Below are 27,735 nucleotides of genomic sequence, written 5' to 3' on the forward strand. Positions count from 1 at the left end.
TCATTAGTTGTTGTGAAGTGTATGTTTCAGAAATATGTTATTCCACATACATATATAGACAAAGAAAGAGACCGTATGACTTTGAATTCTTCCATTCTGCTCCCTGTTCCCATTATCATTCCAGTCTGGTCGCAGAGCGAGCTACCGGAAATGATATCAACTCCAAAGCGGGGGGAAATATTCAGATCGCAATAACATTTGTGCTTTATGGCTTCAAACATCTCCTTCCTCACCTCTCTGATTGTTTTGTGGCCCAGTCTTTCACCCAATCACAGGTGTAGACAACTGTAGAAGAAAGAGAGAAAAACATTAACTGGAAGTGTTAGTCGAGAAGGTTAAAAATGTGTACAAGCAATACAGCGCTAAGTAGTTTAACAAGGCCTAAATTTTACACGAGTTTCCTGAACCAAACCTCAGCTTCATCATGCAACCATTAGCACTTTCTCCTTTGCACCCTCTCTCGAGTTTTTCCTTTCCTTGTTTCTCCTTGAAACAACACCCTGTTGCTAATCCATCTCTTTTACTTCTTCCCTCTGAGGATGACATGTTCCTGTTTCTTCTCTTGTCTCCTTCATTTAGATTTTTAAATCAGCTGAGATCCCCAGTGAAGGTGCATTCTATGTACACAAGCCCTCTGCACCACTTACGAAATTGCCTTACCCACTTGTACTGTCCTTTTAATTTCACTTCACACACATCCACATGCACCCGGGTCCCAAACCACCCAGGTCTCTCACATCATTGTAGAATAACCTCCTTCCTAATCCACCTGGTTGCACTTGGCTCCTCTCGGGGAGGGCCGTTGTAACACAGAGCGCAGAAAGAGGGGGCGGTAACAAGGCGGGCTGAGAGGCCCGGGCAGTTTTAATCTGCCCGGGTCCCTCCAGTGGGAGAGGAGAGGGACCATGCGAGCCCCAAGCCAATCTCTCTGCCTCTCTTTGAAGGTCCCCTTAATCCCCTCACATAGGGGCGGGGAAATGCAGACATGTACACGTGTGTGGATGCTTTCATGGGTGCATATGCCTGAGGGGACATTTGTTGGACCCTGTATATCCATAGGTCTGATGCTGATTGAGACTTGAGCCCGCTGCCTCACTCTCATATACACTCCACTGTATATACTGTCCATTTCCAGTGGTTGCTGAACTTCCTCAGGGGTCTTACCAGGGCCAAGCTTTAACATCTGCAAAGTGGGAACACACATTCACACAAGAATACACACTGCTTTCATCTCTGCCTCCCCAGTGACCGCGCGTCCCTGTGTTTAGGAAGGGAAAATAGGATTGTGTGGAGCTCAGCGTTTAGAGAGCCCAAAGGCCCGCCCATCAAATTCAGCTCCTACAGCCTGTGATGACTCGCTTTGCCAGCCGTCGCTCAAGTCATTTCAGACTCCATTCTCTCAGTCCCACCAGCCAACCCTCGACTGATAGCTTTCTTTGTCTCTCCTCAATGTGTATTGAGTGTTGAATTTATCTCACTTGGGTTCTTTTGCTTTGCTTATCAGTCCGCTTCTCCTCTCTTTCACACTGTTGTTTGCAACACATTGCTTTCTGTCTTCCCCACTGACTGGTTCTTCCCACGGTGGAACTTTGGTTGTGTTTAGTAGGGCACGGCAAGACTAAAACCCAAACGTTTCTTTTTTTCAGTTGCAAAAGCTTTGTTAAAATCCTAATGTTTTTCTTTTTTTCTTGGCAGAGAAGGCACGCACGTCAGTATAATACAAAGAAAACTGAATATCATTTGTAGAAATGCATTGTGTGGGCTTAACACAGACCTGATTTGGCTCTGTAAGCTACTCAGTGATCCAGATCATTCAAAGTATCTTAGTAAAAGTTGTCTTTTAGTGATCTGGTAACATTTTCGCTGTGTAGAGAAGAGTCAGTTCCATGAACTACACTCTCAGATCTTTCCTATAACCACCCTTTGCATGTTTATGAATAATGTGAACATGAAGGTTGTTTGAAGGCTTGTCAACTAAATCAAGGCTTGAATTTCTGGAGATAGAAACAATAGGAGCTAGTTAAAACTCATGTCCCTAAGCGGCCCACATATGTCCAGGTAGTTCCATCCAAAGTTTTCCACATTTGAATCTCACAGGAGGTTCTTAGATCCCTGTTTTATGAGAAGGTTCCAGCGATCAGCCTTGAGTCAGGATCTCTGAATGATGCAAATCCCCCAGCAGTATTTAAAGCTCCCAAATCATCCCCGGCCAAATCCCTTCAAGATATTCCCTGCTCGATTGGATGGCATTAAAGGATCGCAGGGACAGAACAATACCGCGTCTGGCAGCCCGGTGGAATGAGGGATAAAGAGACGGGTGGTGAGGGCGAAAGAAGGAGAAATAGAATAAAAGTGGATGTGTAAGGTGGGGGTTGATAGCGCAGATTGGGAGTACAGGCTTGGAGGACACAGGGAAAAGAGAGGGAATTTTATTGGTGGTCAGGGAGGAGATGATGATGAGAGGCAGGAGAGAATGGACAGCTGTTTTTCTGGTTGTAGAACATTGTGGCACCGCATGATCCCTTCTGCTCTTAGCCTCCAACATCATCTGTTTGTCAAAGCTGTTGCGGCCCAGCCAGCTTTAATAACATATCTAAATCTTGTTGTTAAACCTGTATATATATTTTTCTAGGTTATTTATATGAAGTTTAATCCGCTCTTAATGCTGTTATGTTACGTTGAATACCAGCCCAGTTTCTGAGGATAAACAAGATCGCTCAGAATTTCCGCACAGCTTTTTCCCCCCTGTGCTATTGGAAATGATTTTAATGGGAGATCAAGAGTTTTTCTTCTCTTTCAATTTTAGAAAGTGCAGTGAGCTTGTAGGAAAACAGTCTCTTCCCCATTTTCTTTTCATCTTCTTTCTCCTGTCGTTGGCGCTGACTCCATGCTTGCATCAAAATCAGCTGACACAAACACAGAGAACCAAGGCTGCCCACTTCCTTCTTCTTCAGGACAATGAAAGGCTCTTTTAATCCCCATAGATCCTGGAGTCAGTTCCAATGCCAGCGCACAGACTGTGTCGACCACCCATATTAACGTAGCATGTTGTGGATAACACCAGGGATGAGAGGCAGAACTTTTCCTTAGAGGCCTTGGCACTTATGAGCTCTGGCGTGATGCAGAAAGTAAAGAATTAACAGAAGAGTTAGTTCCTGACTTTGTAATGTGCCATTTTCAACTGTACCCCGGTAAGCTGCGTGATTGACAGTAATGGGGCGGAGCACCCGTGATGTGTTTGTAATAATCTGACTGGAGTCAGGTTCACTTCTATGCTAATGAGCTAGTGTGTTGGTGGTTTAGCATGACTAATGGCGCACATCGCTAACAGAGCTGTCTGGGAGCTCTGAAGGGGAGCAAAAGAGTAAAGGAGAAATAAAGAGGCTTTACTTGGAGTGTTGTGAAGGTATAAGACAGTCAGAGAGGAGAGTTGCCGGAGATTGCGTTGTTAGTCTTTGGGGGAAAAGGAAAATACAGTTGAGGCCTGATTCCCTTGGCAGATATGTTTACAAAAGCTGAGGAGCAAGGCAGAGGAAAGAAAATTGCCTTTGAAAATGCACTAGTGAATTTGAGAAAGGACATGAAGCACTTACTCCTGCTCGCTCTTTAAAGGAGCTTTATGTGAAAGAGAAGGGGAAAGGTTATGCGTTTGTGAAACCTGTTATTATTTCTCCTCTGTAGTTAATGGATACTTGCTGCTACCATTGAAATGGTTCCGTGTGTTTTTATGCATTGAACTGTATATGCATTTCCTTTTCATTGCTTGATATAAAAGCATGTTTTTCCATTGGAAAGAGGTGTGTTTGGTTTTTGTGTCTTTAACTTTAGCTGGAGTCGTTGTTTGATTTGCAGTCTGGTCTCTGAAAACATGGGAATCAGGTTTGCTGAGAGTACAGCATGTTTTCATTTCTCAGCCCAATCCAACTTCCAAGTTTGCTTTAGTTGCCTTGAATTGATTAAACTTTCTTGTCACTTATTTATTTAGTGTGGAGATGTTTTCAAGCTCGCTACAAGTACTCATTCCTTCCTCTCCTCTAACCGTCCGCTTCTGGAGAGTGTGGAATTGTTGATAAGTCGTCTTGGCAGCGTGGCGAGAGTAATCATTTTCCTCCAGATGTTAGAGTTTGGGAAGGAACCAAAAGGGAGGTGGGAGAAGGAGGGGAACGAGAGAGAAACCAGCTGCCGCCACTGCCAGATCCACCCCTCTACATGAAGTCATCTACTCCTCCCTCCCCGAGGCTCCCCGAACCAACGCCTCCTATAAACTCTGCTAAATTCCCCCTCCTCCCTCCATCTCAGTTCTACACATTCTACCTCTTTCTGTATCCCAGGAGGCAGCCGGGGCAGGCTGTGTTTACTGCTGAGGTAATTGGAGCAGTTTAGAGAGATCCTGACCCCGGCCCTGCTACGGCCTCGGATATATGTGTGCGTGTGTGTGTGCGTGTGTGTTTGTGTGTACAGTCTCGGTGCATACGTCTGTTTGTGATGACTGGCAGTGAGGCCAGGGAAGGAAAGCAGGCCGTAGCCGGTGTCAGCCCACTGGGGAACAGACAAATTGGTTTTCACTACGCTGTCTGTCTTTTCTTGTCTCATATTCTCCGGCTATCCCTTTCTTCTTCCTGCATATCTCTCCATCTCTCCACCAACTCAAAGACAATCATTCACGCTTTCTCTTGTTGTTGCTCTGCAGCGCTCTTTTCCCCTTCCTTTTGTTCCACCTCTCTTTCCATCTATCTCTCACTGCTCATCATTTCATCTCTCCCAGCAGATATGAGCAGCATAGACGGTAACTCCTGCCAGATATGAGCAAAAACTCCCCCTCAGTTGCAGCCAAAGACATGAGCGAATTCATCCAAGCTAATCCAGGCGCCTGTTGTGTTTATCTCTGGGTGAGATGCATATGAAAGGGTCTGGAGCTGAGGTGTCAGGGTGGGGAGTGAGTAAAAGTAAACACTCTCCAACAGCCCCTCATCTGTTGCACACATGCACGGACTGTAAGTAGCATTTAGCATTGGCGCTATTGTGTGTAGCAATCGGCATTAGCTACAGTTTGTATTTATCAACTTAAGAACAGAAGCTTCAATCAGGAGAGAGAGGCAGATGAGAGTGAAGCATGACAGTGATTTAGTATGCATCTGGTGACCTCATCGCAGGGTTGTCAGGTAGAGGCAGTGGGACACGGCTCACCTATTTTAGCTCACTGCACCCCTCCCTCCTCCCTTCCTTCCCTCATCCCCTCCGTCTTGCTCCTCCCTGATAGCTTTTCCCGCTCTGCTGATTTCACAAATAGGCCTCATTGATTGAATCTGATTCTTCTGGATAGAGCAGCTTTATTGAGTGGCTTTTCCGCTGATGGACAGGAGTGCACGAGGGGGTTGTGTGTTTGTTGCGCGCACGCAATGCTTGCATGTTAGCGATGATAACGAAAAACTTCCTTTCCTCATCCCTCTCTCGTTCTATAATCCAGCAGCTATTCCTCTCCTGGGAATTCCCCCCTCAGCTGGATCATTACAGACACACACATGCAGCTTGCTTACACACAGGAGCCTAGCAGCAGCTGCATCTGAGTAAATGTTCTGTTATGGGCGCTGCATGCTGACAGAGGAGTCTGTTAATGCAGCAACACCTTAAGCAAGGCAACATTAAAGTGTTAACTGCTCTCACCGGCACTGTTCATCAAAGATTCATCTGGGCTGTGGCAGAAAGCTGGCCCAGTGCACACAACTCCACTCCAGCGGTGTCCCAAGCAGTATGTTTTGTTTTCTTCTGATCTCACAGCTCCTGTCTGCAGCCATTTTGGATCTGCCATCTTGCTTTTTGTGTAGCTGAAACACTGCCAACATTTCCCAAACGTCTACAGAAAATGTAGTGGAGTGCTGCGGCAGAGAGTTTGTATCTTGATGCAGGAAAATTGGCTTATTTCAGATGTAAAACAGAAATAATCTGCCGGGGTTTGAGTGCTTTAGCTAACAAACTGTGTTAGAGAGAAGATGGAGCTATATCAGCACCCCTCCACTGGGGATACACACATTTCACACGCAGCGGCGCACACCTCATCCTAGCAGCAGCATCTGTGCTCTTCCCCTCTCACTGCCCTCTATTTCTGTCTCCCTCCTCTCAGCAGGCAGCGTGCCACCTATGCAGAGTTGGATGGATGGTGGCACCCCTCTTGCCCTGCACACATTTAACCCCCGCAACCCAGCAGATCCATCATCATACAACTCACACAAACACACATAAGCAGCCTGAACATTATTTCCCAGCATGCAGTTGTCCTGCAATGTAGCCTGCTGTGAAGCAACCCCACTTGTGCTCTCTCTCTCTTATACATAGAGACCAACCCACCTCTAAACGTACTCATTATTTTGTCTGATTTTAAAGGTTAGTCTTGTCTTTGTGTATTTTTAGCATAACCAATAAGACACAAAGAAATATGTGTCTCCAGTTTGCTCTCATTCTGCAGGGATGTACCTTCCTCACAGGGACGATTGATTTTAGAAAAATAAGGAGCTGCTTAAATTAGGATAGGAGGCAGCAGCAGCAGCCTCGTGTGGAAGAGAAAAGCTTGTGACAAGTGTGATTTCAGCAGGGTGAGCAGTGTTTAAACAGCTCTCCATAAACTGACAAAGGCAAAGACAAATGTTTGATTTATTGTTGTCACAAATGTGCAGCTCTGAAAGCAAAACACATCGAGCCCCATCCGTGATTTGACTCTGGTGAAGTTTAGTCTAGTCTTTTCCTTCCCTCATTTCTCGTTTTTCTTTGTTTCGCAAGTCTGCTTGGCCCACTTTCGAAGAACCGCTGACAGAGTTTCAGAGGAGACGAACACACACACACATACTCTACCGCACAAAGAGGGAACAGAAACAGCTGTTATGATTTGTGGGAGTCATTGAAAAAAAAAAATAGTGGTAGACTTGTTTTTGCTCTTTTTTTTTTCTTCATTAGGCTTGTAGAGGTCAGGGTCTAACTGCATTACGGCTGTAAATGACTAAGATAAAACACAATGAGAAATCATAATGTTTACTTTGCACCTTTTAAGGTGTGATAGGCAGCTGTTTCATGTTTTGCTCATTCGTGTGTACCATTGTTTACACAGTCCTTGCAGCATCTAATTAGTTGTGATTTTGTCTCTCCATTGAGGAGGGTTAACTTGCCCATATTAGTAATGCTGCCTTTTGACCTGGGCCATGTTCAATTAGCCTAGTCTGGTTATTATTGTTGACACTGTATGTCAAGTGGCCCTTTCCTCACATCCAAAGCTGTTAGAGAGGGAACAAAAGAGAGAAGAGACTGTGTGTTATAGCGCAATTGACTTCTTATTATTGAGGATGCACTTTTTTTCTGTATAATGTACTAATTTGTCTCTATTTTAGACATTAAGCTTCAAAGTATCATGCACTTTTGAACAGAATGGATCTTGAATGAACATCTCTGTTGTTTATACCGTGAAGCTAATCATAAAGTTTTATCTTTTCTCAAGTTCTTTGACACTCATCATCAAGATATCTAAAACAGTGTGAAAGAAATATTTAAATCATGCATGTTGCACTGCTCTCTTGTGGCCTGTTGTCTGTCTCGACAAGAAAAAAAAATGGTGTCATTTTTGGTGCTTCCTGCCTTCCCCATTAGAAGAAAAGAGAGACTGAGCGCGGTGGAGGTAGTGGAGGAGAAAAAGCACTAGAGAAAATTTCCTTTGCTTCGTTAATTGGCAGCTCTGTGGTACAATAAACATTGCGCACGCACGCTTGCACACACACACGCACACACACACACACACACACACACACACACACACACACACACACACACACACACACACACACACAAGTGAATACTGTGACTGCTCTGAAGCCACTGCCTTATATTTAGTCAAGGGAGACCAGCCTCTGTCACTTTTTCTCTTGCTTAACCTCGCTCTTTCTCTTCTTCTCTCTGTGGCTGTGTTGAAGAGGAGTCTCAAGGGAGGGCTTAACTCTGAGCCCTCGTTCTTTCTTTTTTCTTCCCTTTCTTTCTCTCTCCCTCACCACGTCTTTCTTTCCTTATCGTCCTCTGAATAGAGCAGCAGACTGTTGTTAGACTTAGTCCAGGAGACACAGTCTGTGCACAGATAGAAAAGAGAAATGGAGAAGGTTCAGTTTCTGCCTTCTTGCTTTTATTACTGCAACCACAAAGCGTCTGGCCTGCCCTTCTCTGTGTGCACATGATGTGTTTACATGCAGAGTGAAGGTACACAAGCCACCTTTGCCTTATTTCGTGTGTCAGTGCAGAGCAAACACTCATCTGTTCTACTGTTTTAGCAACACATGGCATAAAACCAATAGTTCACTTAGAGAGGTTCAGAGGTCAGCAGGCTTCACATGCATGTCTGTACACCTTTCAGTGTGGAGAGGAATTCACACAAGGCCCTGCTTAAATGATGATGTACAACCAGGAAAATCACAGGGGCTTTTGTGTTGTTATGGTTATTGAGTGTTCCTTAGCTTCAGGGGAAATGGAGTTTGGGGGAGGAATGGAAAAGGGGGGAGAGAATGGATGGGTGTGTGTGGGAGGAGGGGGTGCTATCTTAATTGCTTTCCGTGAATAATTTCAGTCCCCTAATTTGGCGATAATGACAGTGGCTGCGGCTTTTGTATTTATTTATCCAAACATTAATTGACAGGACTGACATTAGCCAGGGCGGTTATTGCGCATTTGATTGTGCACAAGGGAGCAAAGAAAATTACAGTAATTATCATTCTGATATGGATTATGAATATGCATTCCCACACTTAATGTCTCTGTCAGCATTTTAGGAGCAACAAGGCACTCTGCCATGACAACAGCACTTTAGCTTATCACCATCTCTGTTCCTCTAAACCCCATCCAAGTGCTGCTTGTGGAGAACAGATGACATGTAGTGTCCAAATGATTAAGCTGCCCCAGTGTAGCTTTTTTTTTTTTTTTTTTTTTTTTACAACACCCAGGCATGTTGTTAGGTGAAACGGTCGCTATGTGGGTTGTTTGAATTGGTCTATAAAGGGGCCTCAGCTTGTGTGAAATGAATGTGTTATTGTGAATGAACATTAAAGTTCTTGTTTTCCAAATGCAGGCGGAGGGTGAAGACAATTTGAAGAAGATGCAGCTGATGGAGCTAGCGATACTCAATGGGACGTACAGAGACAACAACATCAAAACCCGTAAGTGAGCTGCTATGATCCCACACACACACACTTAGAACGTATGCAGTCCACTTATCAGGAGCCACACACAACTAACTTTAACTCCATACACCATATGTTATTAAAAGACACCTCATGACTGTATTATCTCATGAACTAATACTGTGAACTGTCATTGAATTAATGCATAGTCATACCATTGTTTTATACCTGACCACTTTCAGATTCCTCTTATTTCTGGATCTCTCCAGACAATTTATGTTCACCTACCCAACCATGAGTAGGACGACTTCCATTCTGTCCTGTCATGTATTTCTGTCCTTCATCCATACCTCCATTCATCCTCCTCCCTGCAGTACAGACGCAATCTCTCCGTATCACCTGCTCTTTGCAAACTTTCAGCACATCGCAATACTCCACCTGCTCAACTCTGCATGTTAGTCACAAGCGCAAACATCTCCAGTGTTTGATCCATACTCAAGCAAATGCTTTAATGTAAATTATAAATGCATCATAATCAAAATTGGATACATTGAATCATATAAAGCCCATTTTTTCCTGTACAGCCTAGATCTTTACTTTCTTGACCCTTGGTTCTACACTTTATTATGATTCAGAATTGAATTTAAACGTGTTCATATACTTGGGCTCAGATTTATGAAATGAATGACGAATAAATTAATCAAAGTAATTAACTTTCCCTGTATAACATCTGTTCAAAATGGGAGCCATGATTAACCGGCCCACCATCTAACTGAAGTTTCAATAGCGCTTGATGTAATTGACCTGCCTTTGGGGGGGAAGCTTGTGTGGCACGGCTCGCAGCACATGCTAATGCAGAACCACTTGAACAATGATTTTTGTCTGTTAAATTGTACATTTTCCAACTGAAATTGAGTGCTGACTGTGTGTGGGATCAACACTTGCTAAAAACTTTTGTAGCATTGCACCATCGTGGTGTAGATCAGTGTGTGTGAGATCTGCCCTTCATCGAGTGTCTCTTCTCTACACGTAGTCATCAGCTCCATTTCTGTTGGCATGTGTGTTGTTTACCTCACCTGTGCCATCTCCAGTAGATGAATGTGTAGCTGCCATGGTGATTTGTATGCTTTGAATGCATTGGGATGACAGCAGCATTTTGTGCTTCCTGTGTTTGGGTGTCAGGGGTTTTTATTTTGTTTGGCTATGTTGACTTTTCCTTTGCAACAGATTGTGGCTTTTGTGGTTCAACACCATGATCATTGCATGGACTAATTTTCCCTTTTGCCCCCCTTCTCTCTTCCTCTCTACCTGCCACTTCCTCTTCCCTCCTCTTGTCCTGCTTTGTATTTTCTTTCCTCACTGTTCATCTGTGATTTTGATCATCCATACCACACTTTGTCTTTTGTCCTCTTTCTTTCTTTCTTCTCCTGTCCTTTGCTCTCTTGCTTATGGCAGCTACCCTTGCATTCTCTCTTGCAGCAGCGGCAGCAGCCGCTCAGGGCCCCCGCCTAATAGCGGCCCCCAATGGTCAGGTGTTGCCTCCCCAGGCACTCCGGCCTCAGACACCAGCCGGGACTCCCATCATGAACCTCATCCGTCCCACTCAGATGGCTGCCATGCTGCCCAATGGCACCCCCACCCTGGTGCCTCCCACACCGGATGGCGGGCTCATCTACACCACCCCTTACGATTACCCATACGCCCTGGCACCCACCTCCCTGCTGGAGTACCCCATCGAGCACAGTGGGGTTCTAGGTAAGAGAGCCTGGGGGAGCATGGGTGCGGCAGGTACAATGGCCAACTTTGGCCAGCCTGGACAGGAGGGGGCCTTGTTTTACCCTGGAGCTGGGGTGCTGGACGCGGCTTCCATGAGCCACAGTCAGGACTTGTTGAAAGGTAAATATGTCGTGTCCACCTGAGGATCAAAAACAGACAAACTCAAAGAGTGGATGTGCTGGGGAAGCTCTTGGTAATGGGATGACCAGCTATGTGGCTCATATGGACACTGTTTTAAGATGGCAAAGGGGGACAGGGGTTACCTTGTGAGGGCTAGGCTCTTGGTTCCCTTTATGATTTAGACTTCACTGTTTTAGTCCCGCTCTCGTCAAACAGTTCTGCTCTCAGGTTTACATTGCCTCTTTTCTGCAAGATTCATATAGGAGGACTTGGCTCAGTGTGAAACGAGGCACGCTGGCAGAAAGGCACTCGCATTCACGCAGCCTGCTCTCTAACCCTTTCATGCACTGGCCTGGAGGCATATTCAGTCTGGCGGCAGATCCCCTCGGATTTCTGCAGCTTTTGAAATCATTTCTCTGCACTGTTCTCTGCAGGCAGGCCTTGATGCCTGTAGATAGTCCCTCTCTCACTCCCACTGGGGATGTTCATTAAATTCCTCCAGTCTTCCCTTTTTTCTCCTCCTTCCCCTCTCTCCATTGTCTCAGCCTCACCCCTCTTGAACTGGAGCTCGGCGCTAATACCTGACGTTCCTCTTGGTGTATGTGTCAGGAGTACAGTTCAGTATGAGGGTCTTTATATTCTACTCATTCTCAATGGTGCTTTACATTCAACACTTCTGCTACCAAAGAGACAACTCAACATCTTGTGATGAAATAGTGACTTACGTTATCTTCTTATGTTGAATGGAAGCCATGGTTAACAAAAGCAATGCTTTGTCCCACGTTAAGATACAACCGGCTTCATTTGCCCCGGTGCTTCTTTATTTCTGTCTGCAGCATCATCTGGCAGTAGCAGACACAGTGTGATTTTAGCTGACCTGTGTTTTTTAGGTGCCTCTGGGAGTCATGTGTAGAACAGACAGGGGCAGCTGACTGGCTTTTCTCTCTTTAACTTGCAGGGTTACACCAGCTTAGTGCATTTTATTTACTCACACTATCGATTGGTGCCTTCAGCAACACTGGGCCCTGTGGAACACCACTCTCTCGCATACTCACAAACACACACTGCACTCAGCTCAGCTGCCTGCGTCGCTGAATCTAGCCGCTGAGAATAAGGAGATGTCAGGCCATCTGCTCCTTCAGAGTGGTGTAGGTGGCTGTGTCGACACAAGCCAAAACTTTCTCTTAATTTGACAACGCCAAAATCAAATCCTCGTAGACTTTTATGACTTGTTTCACTTTTACCCTCTTCCTCTGGGAAGCTTGATTCATTGTTATTAATTCTTCAACGCTTCACTTTGGAAGCACTTGAAGATACAGCGACACACCAACAGTTTGTGTCATGTATTCAAGGCAGAGTCGAGCGCCACGGTAGGAAGAAATCAGTTGTGACAAATATAGGAGCAAAATGACAGCCTCTGCCGCTGGAGAACAGATTGACCTGGAGAGAAATTGTGAAAGAGGGAGAGAGGAAAATGAAAGAGCGAGGGAGAGGAAGAGGCAGGTGGTGTCTTGCACTATTCAATTACCATCAGAGCTGTATTGGATTTCCCCTCCTTTCAAAATAAAGAGACAAATTTCTCTCAATCCCCCCCTGGATCCCAGAGGAAGAAATCACATTATTTTTCCAGACAGCCCAGGAGCCTTTACCTTTACCTGCCCCCCCTTTAAAAGAGTCCTCCGTATAACTCTGAGCACTGTGGAATTTATTACTTAAGTTATGCATTTTTTAAATACCAAGTTAAACTCCAAAAAGGCGAATTATTGTTTTCTACTATATTTTCTACACGTAAAAAAGATATGTGTGATGTGTGTATATGTATTATAATGTGTATTATGTTGCTATTCTGTGTATTATGTATTATCCAAGCATTATAATGATAACGGTTAAAATGTGAATGTATTACTGTAAAGATGACTGTTTTTCCCCTGCTCAAAGTGAATGGTTTCTAACCTTGTGGACCTGTTACAATCTAGGTGCAATGGCTACTAAAGTGAGACGGCATGACACGCGGGTCCATCCTTACCAAAGGATTGTGACCGCTGACAGAGGTCAGTTTAGTCTCCTATAGCTACACTCTGCTATTGACTGATGAATTTCAATGATTATTATGCCTATTATGCCTCGATGCCTTAGTTGGGAATTCTATATTGTCTGTATTGTATTATTTTTTTGTTCTCCTTTTCCCCGCCACCACCTCTCCTACCCCATACATCCACACACCAGCCTAAATGGTTGCTTGTGGTATGCACATTTTGTTTACATTAGTACTTAGTACATATGCAGTGTATGTAGACTGTGTATATGTCAAAGCTCAGGCAAAAGTGATCTGAACAGCTTTTGGTTCATGCAGCTGTGAAGCCAGGACAGGTAGTACTTAGCAGGCAGTGTTGAAGGTGTATAATGACATTCCTCTGATGTGAGATTAGAGCGTAAAATGGGGCAGGCTTGTTCCCATACATGATTTATCTCCTCCGCTCATAAGGAGCGAAGAAAAAAAGGAGAAGCATTTCTATACTGTAACTGAGAGACCTAGTAAGCAGAAGACACGTAGCCACGCTGCTACCAGGCACCATTTCACCTTGAAATTTAAATTTATTTCGCATTTTATTTTTCTATGGACGATAGACACGCACAGACAGAAGCTGAAGTAGCTTGCATTCTCTCCAGTGTTTTTTGCAAAGAAATTGAAACAAAGCTAAAATACATTTTTTAATATTTCAGTTGTACATGAGGTACTGTCATTTTATATTTGATCATTTTATATCAAATGTATTTATGGTTCTTGTGTATATTTATATTATAAAAAATATACTGCTAAATAAAGAGAAAGAATCGGAAAACATCGATTCATCTATTCATTGCACATTTGCCACTAGTCACAGCCCCCCTCACATAACATTAGATATCGTAAGTCCTCCGTATGACTAATCACACTGTCTGTAACTTGCACTCCAACTTGACAGACACTAAAACACTAGATTTTTGTTTTTCTGATTTTGTTTGTCTGTCCGACCTGTCTGCTTCAGTTTTTTTTGGTTATGGGGCAATGTGCGCTTAAATTAAACCACACAGCTACCTGGTTCAGGGTGGGGGCTGAGTAGTTGGGATCATGATGCAGAAACGTCATGATGATAATAATAAGTTAGCTGGGTCCATCTCACATTGGCATTATGGGAATTAGGAGCAGGGTGGCGACATAAGAGATTGCATTCATTTTATTGTTAAAATGATGTCATTCCAGTCTCTTCTTGCTGACACTAATATCCTTTCTATCTTTTTTTTCTGTTGTTTTGTTTTTGTTTCTAACCACCTAGCCGCCACCGGCAACTAACACATGACCTTCTGACCTCTGAACTCTTCACCCAATGACGAGCCGCCCCAAGCCTGCCTGCTGATCAGTTAACTGGTAATTGCCTTTTGCTAGCCTCTCGGACGCAAGTGAGAGAGAGAGGCGCCTGCCCGTACAGTTACCCTAACACGTTCTGACAAAAAAATAAAAAATAGAAACCAACGCAGAATCTTCACAGAAACACAACGCAACCAACAAAGTTGTGTAATATTCATTTTTTCCCTCTGTTCATTGAGTTTTAATTCCCATTCTTTCTCTTTCTTTTTCTTCATGAATCACACACCGGGTGGATGTGTTATTTTACTCATAAATCTGCACTGAATATATAGCAATAAAGAACCCCACCCAACCTGCCCACCCACCCTCCTTTCAGTACTCTAATTTGGTGACCTCACTTGTATGAGTCAAAGTTCAATAATACCCATTTGACGCAAACCCTTTGGTTTCAGAGAAATGACGCCACCCCCCCTCAAATGCAAAAGCCCTCCTCCTTCCCCCTCCCCGCTTCCAACACCCAACTTTTTGGGAGAGAGAAAAAGAAACAGAAGGAAAGAGAACATACACTCACATTAACTTGTTTAATTTCTAGTCATTTTTCACATGTAGTGCAATTGTTGAGCTCTAAGATGTAATTACAAGCTGACACATTCTGGGTGGTGCATCTCTCAACAGCTTTCTGTCTGTTTTTTTAAAAAGCATGGCTGAAATGATTGCAATGGAGCTTTTATGATTATGTGTGTGTGTTTTTTTTTCTCCTGTCTTTTGTTTGCTTTACTTTGAGTCATTTTCTACACCTGATTTTTGGTTTTCTCTGTTGTTCATGTTGACTAATTAGCTTTGCTTAAATTGGACTAGCTGAAATATGGCAGGTGTTTATCTCTGGAAAACTAAAAACCGCAATCTGAGTTTGATGCAGGCTGCAAAAAATAAGGAAAGATGAAGGGCACGATGGGAAGGTCATTATTTGGGATGAGGGGTCTGTGTGTGTGCGTGTTTTTTAATTAATACTACAATGAAAGTAGGGTGTGCTGAGGCTTTGGGGACATTGGAACAGTGCTTATTAGACTACTGACCATTGTTACACCCCCATCCACACTACATCCATTATACAGTGCCTGATGTATTTAGAAAAAATATCTCAATGAGTTAGCTGAGCTGTGATTGAAAAGACAAAAAAAGTATTAAGTGTGCATATTTAGCCAAAGGGTTTTCCAATGAATTAATATCTGCGATTATGCCATCTGTCTCACAGAGGGCTCTTTGTGATTTAGAGTTGGAAAGGTGTGAATTCGTGGTGCCTGCCTTCAGCTGACACAGACTGCTGAGTCACTACAAGTCAAATCAGATGCAGGGTTTTTTATTTCACCTCTAAGCTTTTTGACACACCCCTCCTTTATGCTGTTGACACAAATAAAGTCACTTCTGTTAAATATCTTGGCTGAATTTTCAGAAGCGCATAGATTCCCCACATGATATTTTTAGCCATTGTTTCACTGCTGGTTGTCTTGGAAAGAGAGGCTTGTCAGGGTCCAACATCTTCAGAACTCCATATGAGAATGTTTCTAGGCGCATTCTAGGACCATGAACATATTAAAGAAGGGTCCATGTGGCTAATTACAATCACTACAAGCTAATCTGACGACAGTGATTCCAATAAGATCTGAGGCTCATACCAAGTATACTAGTTCCTGGATGATAATTTGGGGGTTCTAACTGTGTAGCAGTCAATACAGAAGTTCACCAAAGAGTGACATAATTCAAACAGGGGAAAAAAATGGGGCAACTAAAGATTCACTCAGTGTTTTACAGAACTTTTGGTATTTTGTCTCAAGTAGCGTATTCATCAGGTTTGAACCAAGCCTAAATAAAACCAAAACCCTCTCTCTGATTTGATTTGGAGTCATAAGCTTTTGACACAATAAACGCTCTGTTTTCTGAGGAGGTGAAGGCAGGCAGTTAACACTAAATCAACAAGCTATTGTTGTTAGGGGGAAGGGCACTTTGAAGTTCTGTACATAAATGCTTTTGTCATGATACCTGGCTTCTAGTTTGAGTTGTTTCATCAGCCACATTGCCAAACAGTGTTTATTTGTTCGTTTTTATTTTTGCATCTAACATTTGGACTTTTTTTTTCCTCCTCGTTTTTTTTTCTTTATGAACCCTAGTTGGGATAAAAGGTCGGCATAATCTGAGCCTTCCTGCAGATAAACCCGTTTTTTTTTTTTTAATTGATGAAACATTCATTCTATTCTAAAACATAACAAACCATCCAAAAGCGCATCCACAATGTGTCACACCTCCTGTATCGTAGACTAGATCCTGAGCCCACGAACCTTTGTTGAAACTCTCTCAAGAAAAATAGATGTGAAAGCCATGCCTGCCTGTTCAAATTGGCTTTATACATACGTTATTATATATATATAAATATATATATATATATATAAATATATAAAAATGTAGATATCTGTCATTGGCATATACAAATACAGAAGAGAACAAAAAATAGATAATTTTACAGGGTGCTGGAGAAGTGAAAAAAATTGAGAACTCTATTTTTGGCAATTTTAGCTTTTGATACTTTACTTGCAGTTACAAAATCAGAAAAAAAGACAAAAAAAAGTTTTAAACAGTATAGGGGGAAAACAAAAGCTGAGTGGGTGAGGAGAAAAAAAAAGTGCTGTTACCCTGGATATGATTTGAAAAGGAAGACGAAGACCAAAACAGTCATAACCCTGGAAAAGGTTAGAGCAAGACAGACGCCTGGAGAGTTTAAAAAAAAGGATGATCAAATCAAAGTGCCTTATCAACAGTGGTTTCTGTTTTCTGAGTATTCCAGTTGTGTTCAATAATATCCAGCACCCCACCGCAACGGCGCAGAGAGGAATGGCTAGTGTTACACGCTCTGAATAGTTGAGCAGGGTAGCTCCCACCTTTATCGTGGTGTTACTCGAGTTATTCTATGCAAAAAGAATAGCAGTCGTTTTGACCAGCTAAAATATGTGCCATGGTTTTGTCTTCCTGAAACTGAGTTTTTGTTTTTCTGTTCCTTGACTTGATGGCCCTTTACTCTGCTGTATGTGCAGGTTTTTTGTTCTCTTTTCGTTTGGATTTTAATGATCATATGAAATATTGTCTTGATTTATTTCTTTTTTTTTTTTGGTGAACTGTGACAAACTTCCTAGAACAAATTGAACTGCCAATAGCAATGCAGCAGTCTGCCAGAGCATGTTTGGATCACAAACCTAAACGAATAACACAACAGTCAAGGGAACGGATATAAAAAGGGGGGACTGGTCACCCCCATTTGTTTCAACAGCTGCAAACTGAAAGCATCCAGTCCATGTCTCCATCTGACAAACAGACTTTCAATACAGTCAGGAGATTTATAATGGGACGGATGAAACACTGATTAATAAAGCAAACAACTCTTTTCACAGCCGAACAGTTTGCAGCTATTGAAACAAGCTCAGTTTATTGCTGGAAGGTGAAATAAACTCATGATAAATTGAGGAATGGATCCCAATATCACCCTGGCAGTTTGTTTTTCTACTCATAGCTCTTTCATCGTGCTGTTACACCGAAAGGTCAATGAATTTTTCTTCTCAGTGTTATTATTTTAAAATTGAAATGCAATATTAAAGCAGATCAAGAGATGGCTATTCAGCATTTGACAGTATTAAGAAAATTCCCTCTGCAATGTTACAACTTGCTGTGTCATTGTGAAAGGCTGGATAAGTCCATCAGGTGAAGGTGAAATCTAAACCTACCGTATTCTCTCTGGCCTGCCTACTACATGTATGATAATGTAATTAACAGCCATTGTTACAGGTTTATAATGTATTTTTCTAATCTCATTTATATGTATATTAATCATGTTTCTGAGTGCTTTTCTTTTTTCTTTTTTTTTTTTTAAAGAAACCCACTGCTACTTTTTTCCCTCCCCTCTCCTCCTCCCCTCTTTCTCTTTTACATCTTGAAACTGTCTCTTGTGGGGAGTGTTGCCTTTTTCCCTGTTATATTTTGTTCTGTTTTTTTCTTGCCAATTCCCAGCTTGTTTAACTCATTAGCTACTTTATTAGTTTCCTTGTCATAAGTATTTTTACATGCTTGCATTTAGTTTTCATGGTGTATGCTGTTATTTTTCTTATTAACCTCTTGGCATTTATTTTAATAAAACATTCTTAGTAAGAATTTTACTAACTTTGCTGATATTTTGTCTTGTGTTTTAACCAGTTTCATGAATGTATTACCTTGGTCTGGTTCACGGACTAACACGATTAAAAACTGGTGTCTGGCCATCACTTACACTGACTGATTCACACGCACACTACAGAAACACACACAGACCAGTCACCTGCAGGCACACACAACACAACCTAACTGGAAGCTGCACGAGTTGATAAGTGCCCCCCTCCTCCCCTCACTGCCGCTCACGCACTCTCACCTCTATGCTGGAGAAACCTGCTCACACTCTCATACTCGCTCCCTCCCTCCTCGCTCAGTTCCAATACTGCTGCTGTGTCTCGTCGTTTCTGACACTACGCTCTTTATTAGTCGTCCTGTCCTTCTGTGTCTGACCCCGAGAGACAGCAGGAAGTGTCGAAGGGTGGATGGGATTGAATGGGAGGGAAAGGGTGGTCATATAATAAGCTGCATGTTACTTGAGGTCACTGGGTATCCTTTGGGTGAGCTGCACACTCTGGTTAAAAGAGTGGAGGGTTTTTTGTACACAATGGTTACTCTCATAGAGTGGAAAAATAATCCCTAAAGATAAAAGTCCTCTTTCTCCTCGTTCGTGCAGGACTAGTGATAATCTGTGCATAGACACTGCATATTAGTCATCTCAAAAGGATTAATTTTACTGTGAATCATGTAGAGCAGGACATTACAACTCGGGGCTAAATTTACAGATGACAGTTGTGTGATAGTCTAAATCTGTCCCCGGTCTTTCATTGTGAGTTTTTTTTCCTCCACTGCATCCATGGCTTGTCATGCCTGGATAGCAGCATTACAGTTATCACCAGCTGTTGTCTGTTTGGTGAACACTTCTCCCCATTTGGCTTATTGATATAAGCGCTAATACTGGGCCATTTGGGAGCGTCCATAATGCTTAGACACACACCAGTACACCATGCCAATATGAAGTACTCTGGGATCAAAACAACCCTCCCTATTCCTTCCAGTGTAAAACGCTGATATGGCTTTCAGCTAGCCAGTATTTATTGTTTTTGGGAGTTAGTTTTTTCTCTTTGTTTCTGCTGTGTCAGTGTGCTCGTCCCGGGTTTCTCCTCTCTTCTATTCAGCTTCCTTCCTCCTCCTCTAATTTAAGGTATTGACACTGACACACAAGCAAAAAGATTAACTTCATTAATCCTGATTATTACTTTAACCCACTGAGTGATGCCTCAACATTTTTTTTCTCTCTTTTCTTTTTAAATCTGCACAACAAAACAACTCGGCCTTAACTGTTGCAATTTCCTTCATGTCTCGGCAAGCGAAGAACAAGGATTAAAAGTGTCTAACATCAAACTTAACACTTCTCTTCCTCTCTGGAATTAACATCTCATGTCTTTGATCTGAAAATCGGGCGTTCTTCGCCCACACCTGCTTGTACACCAGCAAGACAAGGCAGAGATTGGATTACAGCAGCAAACATTTTTTTATCCACATTGAGTAAAAGCTTTTTCTATTTCCATTTTTTTTGATTGGCTTATTTTTCGCCATAATGAGCAGTTTGAGCCAGTTTCCGCCCATTTAGCAGGCGATTTGTTTTTCTGTTTGTCAGTGCAGGCAGATGAAAAAGACATTAATCGTGGACGTTATTTTCCAGAGCACAACAAACACTGCCTAACAACAATGCATCTGGGAATGAAAAAAAAAAGTGCCTTTTCCCTCGAGATTGAGGAATAATATATTTTTGTACTTTATCATTCAAGTGCCAATTTTCTGCCTCCCTTTATCTCGCCGGAAAGCTTTTTTGTTAAGCACAAAAAAAACTAAATGCCCACGTTTTTTATTTTCTGTACATACTCAAACTGGGAATGTTTGACTGAAAATCTTTGGAATTTTGGTCACAACTGTTCCCACCATTAAACTTCCGGTTTAATGGCTCCTGTTCTGAATCTGATTGACTGAGAACTCTTCCTGATCGGACCACAGTATGCTGTTAACGCCTGTGTGCATACTGCTGCCATGTTCTCAGTGCCTTTTCCAAACACAGGGCATTCAGTGTATTTATCTACTAACTACCTTTTCACCTGTCAGTCGTTTCTTTTTCTTCTGTTCTGTTTAACAAACATTCCTCCAATGAGTTAAACGGCAGGTTAACCAATCAGTATTGCTCTCAGCGATGTAGCACTCAGGTGGTTAAAGGGCAAATGCTACCAAAATACAGAACGAGAAAAATTAAAGCCCCACTGGAATTTTTCTTTATTTTTGACTGTGATAAATGTGCATCAGAAGTCTCTTTTTTTTCCTAAAGTCATACTAGTATGATATAAACTGTCAGTTCCTCATCCGTATAGTGGTGCACTAAAATATGTGAGATTTTTCTTTTTTGTTGTGGAGTTGTAAGATTTTATGTGAAGTAGCCTTTATTTTGTTTGTGTTACCTTGTTTTTATAGAGGGTTAGACTGAGAATTTTTGATTAGGGTGTAAAACATGTAATGCCAGTTTTTGTTGCTCACACCAAAAAAAAGAAAAGAAAAGAAAGGAAAACAAATGTCATGTGTGCAATAAAGAACCATATTTACAAGCTTCCCTCTGACTGCTCTACCTGGACTCGTCCTTTTGCTTCTTTATGGCTGACATCATTTCTGTGGATTTGCTGTGACTGTGGGCCGTTAAAAGGTAGGTGTGTCGCACATTTGCAGGAAATAAAAACGTGAAAGTTCAACACTGGCTAAATAAATCTGCGTAAACCTTCAAAGTGTGATCGAGGCCTCTCTTTTGGATTTTAGTGTGGTGTCAGAATGTTGGAAATGTAAACCCTCTGAGAGGGTTACAGTCAAAGCTTTCTCTCTGGAGATGGTATTAAACTGTTAAAATCTATTCCTGGCTGGAGTCAAGTTGAACTGGCACACAAATCCCCCTTTTTCAATCAGGTCAATCGCTCTGCATTCCTAGCACACAACAGATGATATGAAGTACTGTGGCATTTGGTTAAAAGTTCACACTTCTCCTGCCAACAGAACACTGACACCATTAGGAGACAGATCTCTTTTAATAGAGGCGATGCACAGTTATGTGTCAGAGTGGCAGTGCTGCTTGGTGAACTCAGCACAGAGGTCAAGCACTCGCTAAAATCTGCACATCCCACCGAATGAGCTGCAGTGTTTACACGCTCACAAGAAAGATGTCATCTTTAAATTACAAAGCAGTGAAGTTTTATTATAGAAAGAGTTCCAAAATGTGCTCCCAAGAGCTTCTTAAATTGTGGTGTGTCAGGCCTCTACCAGCATAATTAAGATGATTGATTCATCTTAGAAAATGATGTTCTCTATATAAGCCTGATAGTCGGTTTGGGGTTCTGACGTTTCCCAGTTTTTAATGAGAACAGGTCATTTATTATTTTTTTAATTTAACCTTTATTTAACCAGATAAAAGACCCATTGAGATCGAGACCTCTTTCACAAGTGTGACCTGGCCAAGAGAGGCAGCAACATACGTCATAGTAAACAAAACAGACAGATAACGACAACAAACATTAAAATATAAATACAAGCAATTTGATAAAATAAAGTGCAGAAGTTAGTCATAAACACTACTAACTAAGAAAAAGATAGAAAATGACACATAAGTTACACTTAGAATTAAATTACAAGTTATTTTGTGTCCTCTGTGTAATTGGTATCTACTTCAAGAGCAGCATTACTGAGACACTGCAGATGGGGTGCACTTAAACTGCCAAGCCAAACCAGAGGCCGTAGTCCCCAGTTTGACCCACTCTACCCACATTTTCTCTCTCCCCAGTAGATTGAAGAAAGGCAGAAATGCCCTCCATGCACACACACTAAGACACAAATAGAAAAATCTGGGTTTCATGGCTGGACTTTAAATATAGGTTTGTTAATCAGATGTTTGACATAGACATGATTATCTATGGAACCTTTGATCATTCACATTTGTACTATTGAGTGCTGTCAAAAAAACAACAACAAAAACATTCGGTTTCATCCCAGGAGACACTCAAGTCTTTTCACCTTCATGAAACGTGAATGTCTGACACTGTTTTTAGATGTTGTGTTTTAAAGGCACTGTAAGGAGTTTTCCTTTTGTTGATTCTGGTGACTCCTTAAGATGAATTTAGAAGTGTTTATCTTGGATGAAGACTGCATTTCCCATGAGCCCCATCACCCACTGTCACAATGATGTTGCTCCTGCAAAAGCATGCATTTGTTGTGGAAGCTAATTAATGTAATACAGATCTTGTTTTTAACAGTACTTCTCTTTGTTCAAGGCGACTTTTTACAGGATACAGAGTGATGAGATAATGTACCAATTTGTAGCTACGTAAATTATTGACCTCAATGAGAAAACGACTAACTTAGTAAGTTCTGATATACCACTGTTAGCTTACAAAAGGTGACCAGTTGTACCAGCTTAGCATGACCCATCGCAGCCCAATGTCATAAATATATGTGCTCCAGTATCGCACTTAATGTCAGAATAACACCAATATGCCAATAATTTCAGTCTTTAGTCCTCAAAGAGCATTGAAGCAGTCATATACCAGCATAAACATTGAATCCTGGTCATAGCCATTTGCTCTTTTACCTAGCATAGCCCTGAACGTATAGTTTATCTCTCTGAAGGAATACTTCAACTGAAAATGTACATATTTTTGTTAATCTCTCTCAAGTATCCACGCAGGTACAAAACTTTATGTAAAAACGGTGGGAAAAAACTCCTGACTCGGCTTTCTTCGTGGAAAATCAGACCCAAACATGGTCATTAAGGTTCACTTTAAAGAAATAACCAATCTTGTCACTGATAAGAGTGTAAGAGCGAGACTCAGTACCTCAAATAAAATTATATAATACATTTAGTATGTCTATAAAGGATACTAATGCAGTTGTTATTAAATCAGACATACAGCAGTGCAGCAAACAAGGGTTAAAGGATACATATTCAGCATCATTGGTGATAACCTAACAAGAAATGCTGAATCTAATGCATGGAGACAATCATCACTGCTGCTGCTGACACTTTAACACCACCCTCATTATATCAAGGATAAAAACAGCAGTGTAATCCCATTAACAGAATGACTAAAGGTATACTTATACCTTAATCTGGTTTCTGTTCTGCATTTTGATTCTGCACATGAGCCAACTGGAAGCAGTCTGCACACTCAGCTCATGACAGACACATTTAGAAACTCTATTTTTCCTCTTTTTTTAGTGTGTCTGCTTGAGTGTTGAATGTAAGCGATACCATGCATGCTCTTAGACTGATTATTAAACATGTAATTTCATTGGCTGATCACAGGAGGAGTTAGATGCGTGTGAAAGTACAAACGGAATTGATCAAACTTTTCAACCTGTATTGAAAGTCATGTGAAAGTCCTGCCTTAGTGAGTAGTTTTCACTTTCTTCCTCATCAAACTGATGAGTCAGGGCTGCAGTTTAGTCCCATTTACATCAGCTAACAACTCCTGTGGGGTTCCTGATGACTCTGTGAGGTGAACTGAGCCAGCTGTTGCCACAAAATTGAGAAGATGCACAGTTGCATATTTTTGCAGTCAGAGTCCCATTTTTTTTCTCATGTGTTAATCACAACAAAAATACTCTGAAGAGGACTTCTCATTACGCCACAATCCAGCAGGAAAAAAAAGAAACAAACGAAACGGGCAAATCTTTTTACTTTGTTCTCTCATCCTCTAGCTCGAGGACAGAGCTCGAGCTGCTGCTGAATGGGGCAGTGGGGAGTAACGGTTCATGGCAGGGGGGCTGCTGGAAGTGACTTGAAAGCTGCGCAGGAAGCGAAGAGAGTGAGGAAGAGTGCAGAAGTGGAAGGGAGGAGGTGGAGGGTGCTGCTGATGGTAGCTTTGGCCCCCGGGAAGATGCATCAAAGGAGCATTTGTCGCAGAGAGCAGCTGGGAGTCTAATCAGAGAAAGAGAACTTGGGTTTGCATGTGTGTGTGTGTGAGCGAGTGTGTATGTGTGTTTGACGGGGGAAGAGTGGAAGGGTTGCATCAGCAGTGACAGATGAACCAGCTTCCTGTGGAATGAATGTAAGGCATTCATCAGAGTGCAGCTGTTTCTCTCTCTCTCTGTCTTACTGTGTGTGTGTGTGTGTGTGTGTGTGTGTGTGTGTGTGTGTGTGTGTGTGTGTGTGTGTGTGTGTGTGTGTGTGTTTGTGTGTGTGTGTGTGTGTGTGTGTGTGTGTGTGTGTGGTGTGTGTGTGTGAGTGAGTGAGTTGTTTCAGCGTGCACAGTTGTTGCACGTTTTAGGCTTGGATTGATGAATGAAACTCTGTAGTTCTTTGGGCACCTGTGCCGAGTGACACAGTCTAGCAGCTGGATTTTGTGTGTGTGTGTGTGTGTGTGTGTGTGTGTGTGTGTGTGTGTGTGTGTGTGTGTGTGTGTGTGTGTGTGTGTGTTAGAAATAGTGAGACAGTGAGTAGTTAGACAGAGAGACAGACAGCACAGAGAAGAACAGCAGTTTTATTTATTTTGTTTCCACAGAGGGGAATTTCTCCTTCAGGAATGAGTAACAGTCATTTTGCGTCTCTCTGTGAAATCCATCACTCTGTATTGTAAAGCACAGGTGATTGTGTCCTCTAAAAAAAATCTTTCTTTCCAAGTAAGGCTCTTAAGAACACACCCTGCTTCTCTTTTTCAGCTGGAAATAATCTGTCAGGGTTCCTGACTCATAAATATTTTTTCTATTTTAAAAACATCTTAATTGTACTTTGGCTACATACATGTGTGATCAATCAGGTAGGCTGAAATTCCCACTGTCCTTCATGTCCTCCCTGAGTCCCTGACTGTCACCATAAGAAGTGAAATTGTCCTCAGATAAGCGTCATCACACTGGCTCGCAGAAAACATGGAATCTTTCCCGCCAGTCTAGCAGGCTGTCCTGATGTTTTTCTGCTGTTGTTCAGTTGAGTGATCTAGACAGGTGTGAATACTGCAGGCCTGCTTTGTCACCTAATGCTGACAAGAGACTTTCTAACAGGTGTGTGTGTGCAGTGTCCTCTGTCAGGCCTCTCTGTCTGTCTGCACCCACTTGCCTGCACATTCCCCTACTCACAGCAGTTGTGCAAAAACTATAAAAGTTTAAGTACTGCATGCTCCAGTCAGCTTAGGTTACATTCAAAGTAAATGTTAGTTGTAGTTTTGCACCAGGAGATACCTGACTGGGTGAAATACATGGAAAGGATTTTTAGTGGGAGTCAAATTTAAGTGCTAAGAGTAGAAAGTGTCAACATAGTGATTCAACTGACACCAACAGTCGGAGGAGATAAACCTCAGGGTCAATCTAAGTTTCAGCAGGTGAAATGTCTTCAGAACACTTCTCTTTCATCATACTGCCTCTGACAAAGCAAATACCCAATCATTGTTTACGATTTTGGGGTGACTATTTGGGTGGCCAATCAGATATTAAGGTGGGCCATGACTACCCCTGGCCATCCCTGGAATCGCCCCTGCTGGATGGGGAGATTTAGGGAAAGACACTTGATCTACATTGATAAAAAATTATACAAATGTATTTTACCGAATTATTTGATCATATTTACAGTCACTTCTTTATGTTATCAGTTCATGCCAGTCAAGTGCATTCATTACAGCATAAGTTATCTTCCCCTGTCTTGTAAATGAAAAATGTGTCCTGGTGCTAATTTCTCCCAAGTCTTTAAGTTGGACTTATTTTTTAGGTTCCTCAACATTTGGCCATTACTGTTTTTATTCCCCTATCAAGATAACCTGCTTTCAATTAAAATACACTGCAGACATTGTGACAGCTGTTGCAGCTTTAAAAGAGCACAGGTGTGGCTAATAATACGCTAACGATCACTGATTTTTTTTTCTCTTCCCAAACAGCCTTTCAAATGAGCTCAAGTGGTAAGAATACAGCACAAATAATAACAATATCATTATTTAGCATCATCTGTGGATTTATCCTCCCCCCCCCCCCACCCCCCCCCCCCCCCCCTCTCTCCCTCTCTCCCTCTCTCTCTCTCTCTCTCTCTCTCTCTCTCTCTCTCTCTTTAACATGGGTCTGGTTCTGCTTGAGGTGTCTGCCTGTTAAAGGACATGTTTCCTTGTAGCTGTAACAAGCTACATACTGCGAGGTGCAGTGCTCTTGGATTAAGATGAGAAAAGATCAAGTCCTGTCAGTAAGAGGGGACTGGATCTTATCCTGTCTTGATGTTGGGTCTTTGTTAATAATTTAACATAGGGTAGGGTCTAGACCTGCTATGTTTGTTGATTGATTGACTAATGTTAAGCTAACTAGCAAAACCAAACCGTTTGCTAGCTTAATTACACTTTAGCACAATGTTTACAATAGTTTGATGTGGATGTTGCATGATGAGGAAAGGGGAAAGAAACTTAAATTAGCTACATTTGTGGTAGTTTTAGCATTATTTCTAATACTCTTCATTACAATTTTTATGTCATAAATCATCAAACTCAAGGCTAGTTTGCTATGAGTAGCATTAGCATGAAAGTTAGCAAACAGGTTAGTTTCCTGTCATTGTAACCACACAAGCTAACTTTACTGCTGTTCTTGTGCATTATGTCACTTTTTGTTTCCTCTGGTCCTTTTGTTGAGCTTCCCCATACTGTACACTCATGCTGCTTTTTACTATTGTTGTAACAGTGTGTGTTTCATGAGAAAATAGACTTCAGAGCAGACTGTAAACATCAGGAAAGGTGGTCACCCCAAAGCAGACACACACACAAATACACAAACTTCAAACTTTGCTTTCTTTCTACAGAAGCTCACTACTCTTTGAAGAGAGTTTACCTTCCTCTGACTGGACTCCCCTACAGTTTAAACCCGGACACGGCAGCCATGTAAACATTATTTCAACAAGCACAAAAGCTACACAAACACAAACACAGTCACAAAAGGAGCCATAAAAAAACTTATCTTTGCTTCCAAGCTGAAAATCTTCCTGTAGATGCAGAAGAGTAGATATCTGCAGAGATGTGTTCATTCGCACATACTGTACGTGTGTATGTTTGTGTATGCTGAAGCATGGCATGTGCAGGTGTGTTTGTAAGCTTTCACTATGAAATAGCACAATTCTGTTAGTGTGTGTCAGCTTCTGTGTGTGTGAAAATAACTCTAACTCCAACAGGAAGATGGAGTTACAACTCTGTCAAGAGA

At 42.1% G+C, this 27,735-nt stretch overlaps 1 protein-coding gene across 7 annotated transcripts in view; it reads left to right on the forward strand.

Moving 5' to 3' along the window:
* The window catches only part of qkia (QKI, KH domain containing, RNA binding a), a 75,458-nt gene extending 54,307 nt beyond the window's left edge, over positions 1-21,151 (forward strand). The window contains exons 5-8 of one of the 7 annotated variants that reach the window (XM_034674530.1): positions 9,092-9,179; positions 10,623-11,039; positions 13,016-13,090; positions 14,357-21,151. In XM_034674530.1, coding sequence (XP_034530421.1) covers positions 9,092-9,179; positions 10,623-11,039; positions 13,016-13,090; positions 14,357-14,373 — 597 coding nt within the window. In that variant the 3' untranslated portion in view covers positions 14,374-21,151. Of the gene's footprint in view, positions 1-9,091; positions 9,180-10,598; positions 11,040-13,015; positions 14,255-14,356 lie in introns of those variants that run through there. The other 6 variants (XM_034674528.1, XM_034674532.1, XM_034674534.1 and 3 more) reach the window with 6 other exon arrangements.
* The last annotated feature ends 6,584 nt before the right edge of the window (positions 21,152-27,735 follow it).

Source organism: Notolabrus celidotus, chromosome 22 (assembly GCF_009762535.1).
Source record: "Notolabrus celidotus isolate fNotCel1 chromosome 22, fNotCel1.pri, whole genome shotgun sequence".
NCBI lineage: Eukaryota > Metazoa > Chordata > Actinopteri > Labriformes > Labridae > Notolabrus > Notolabrus celidotus.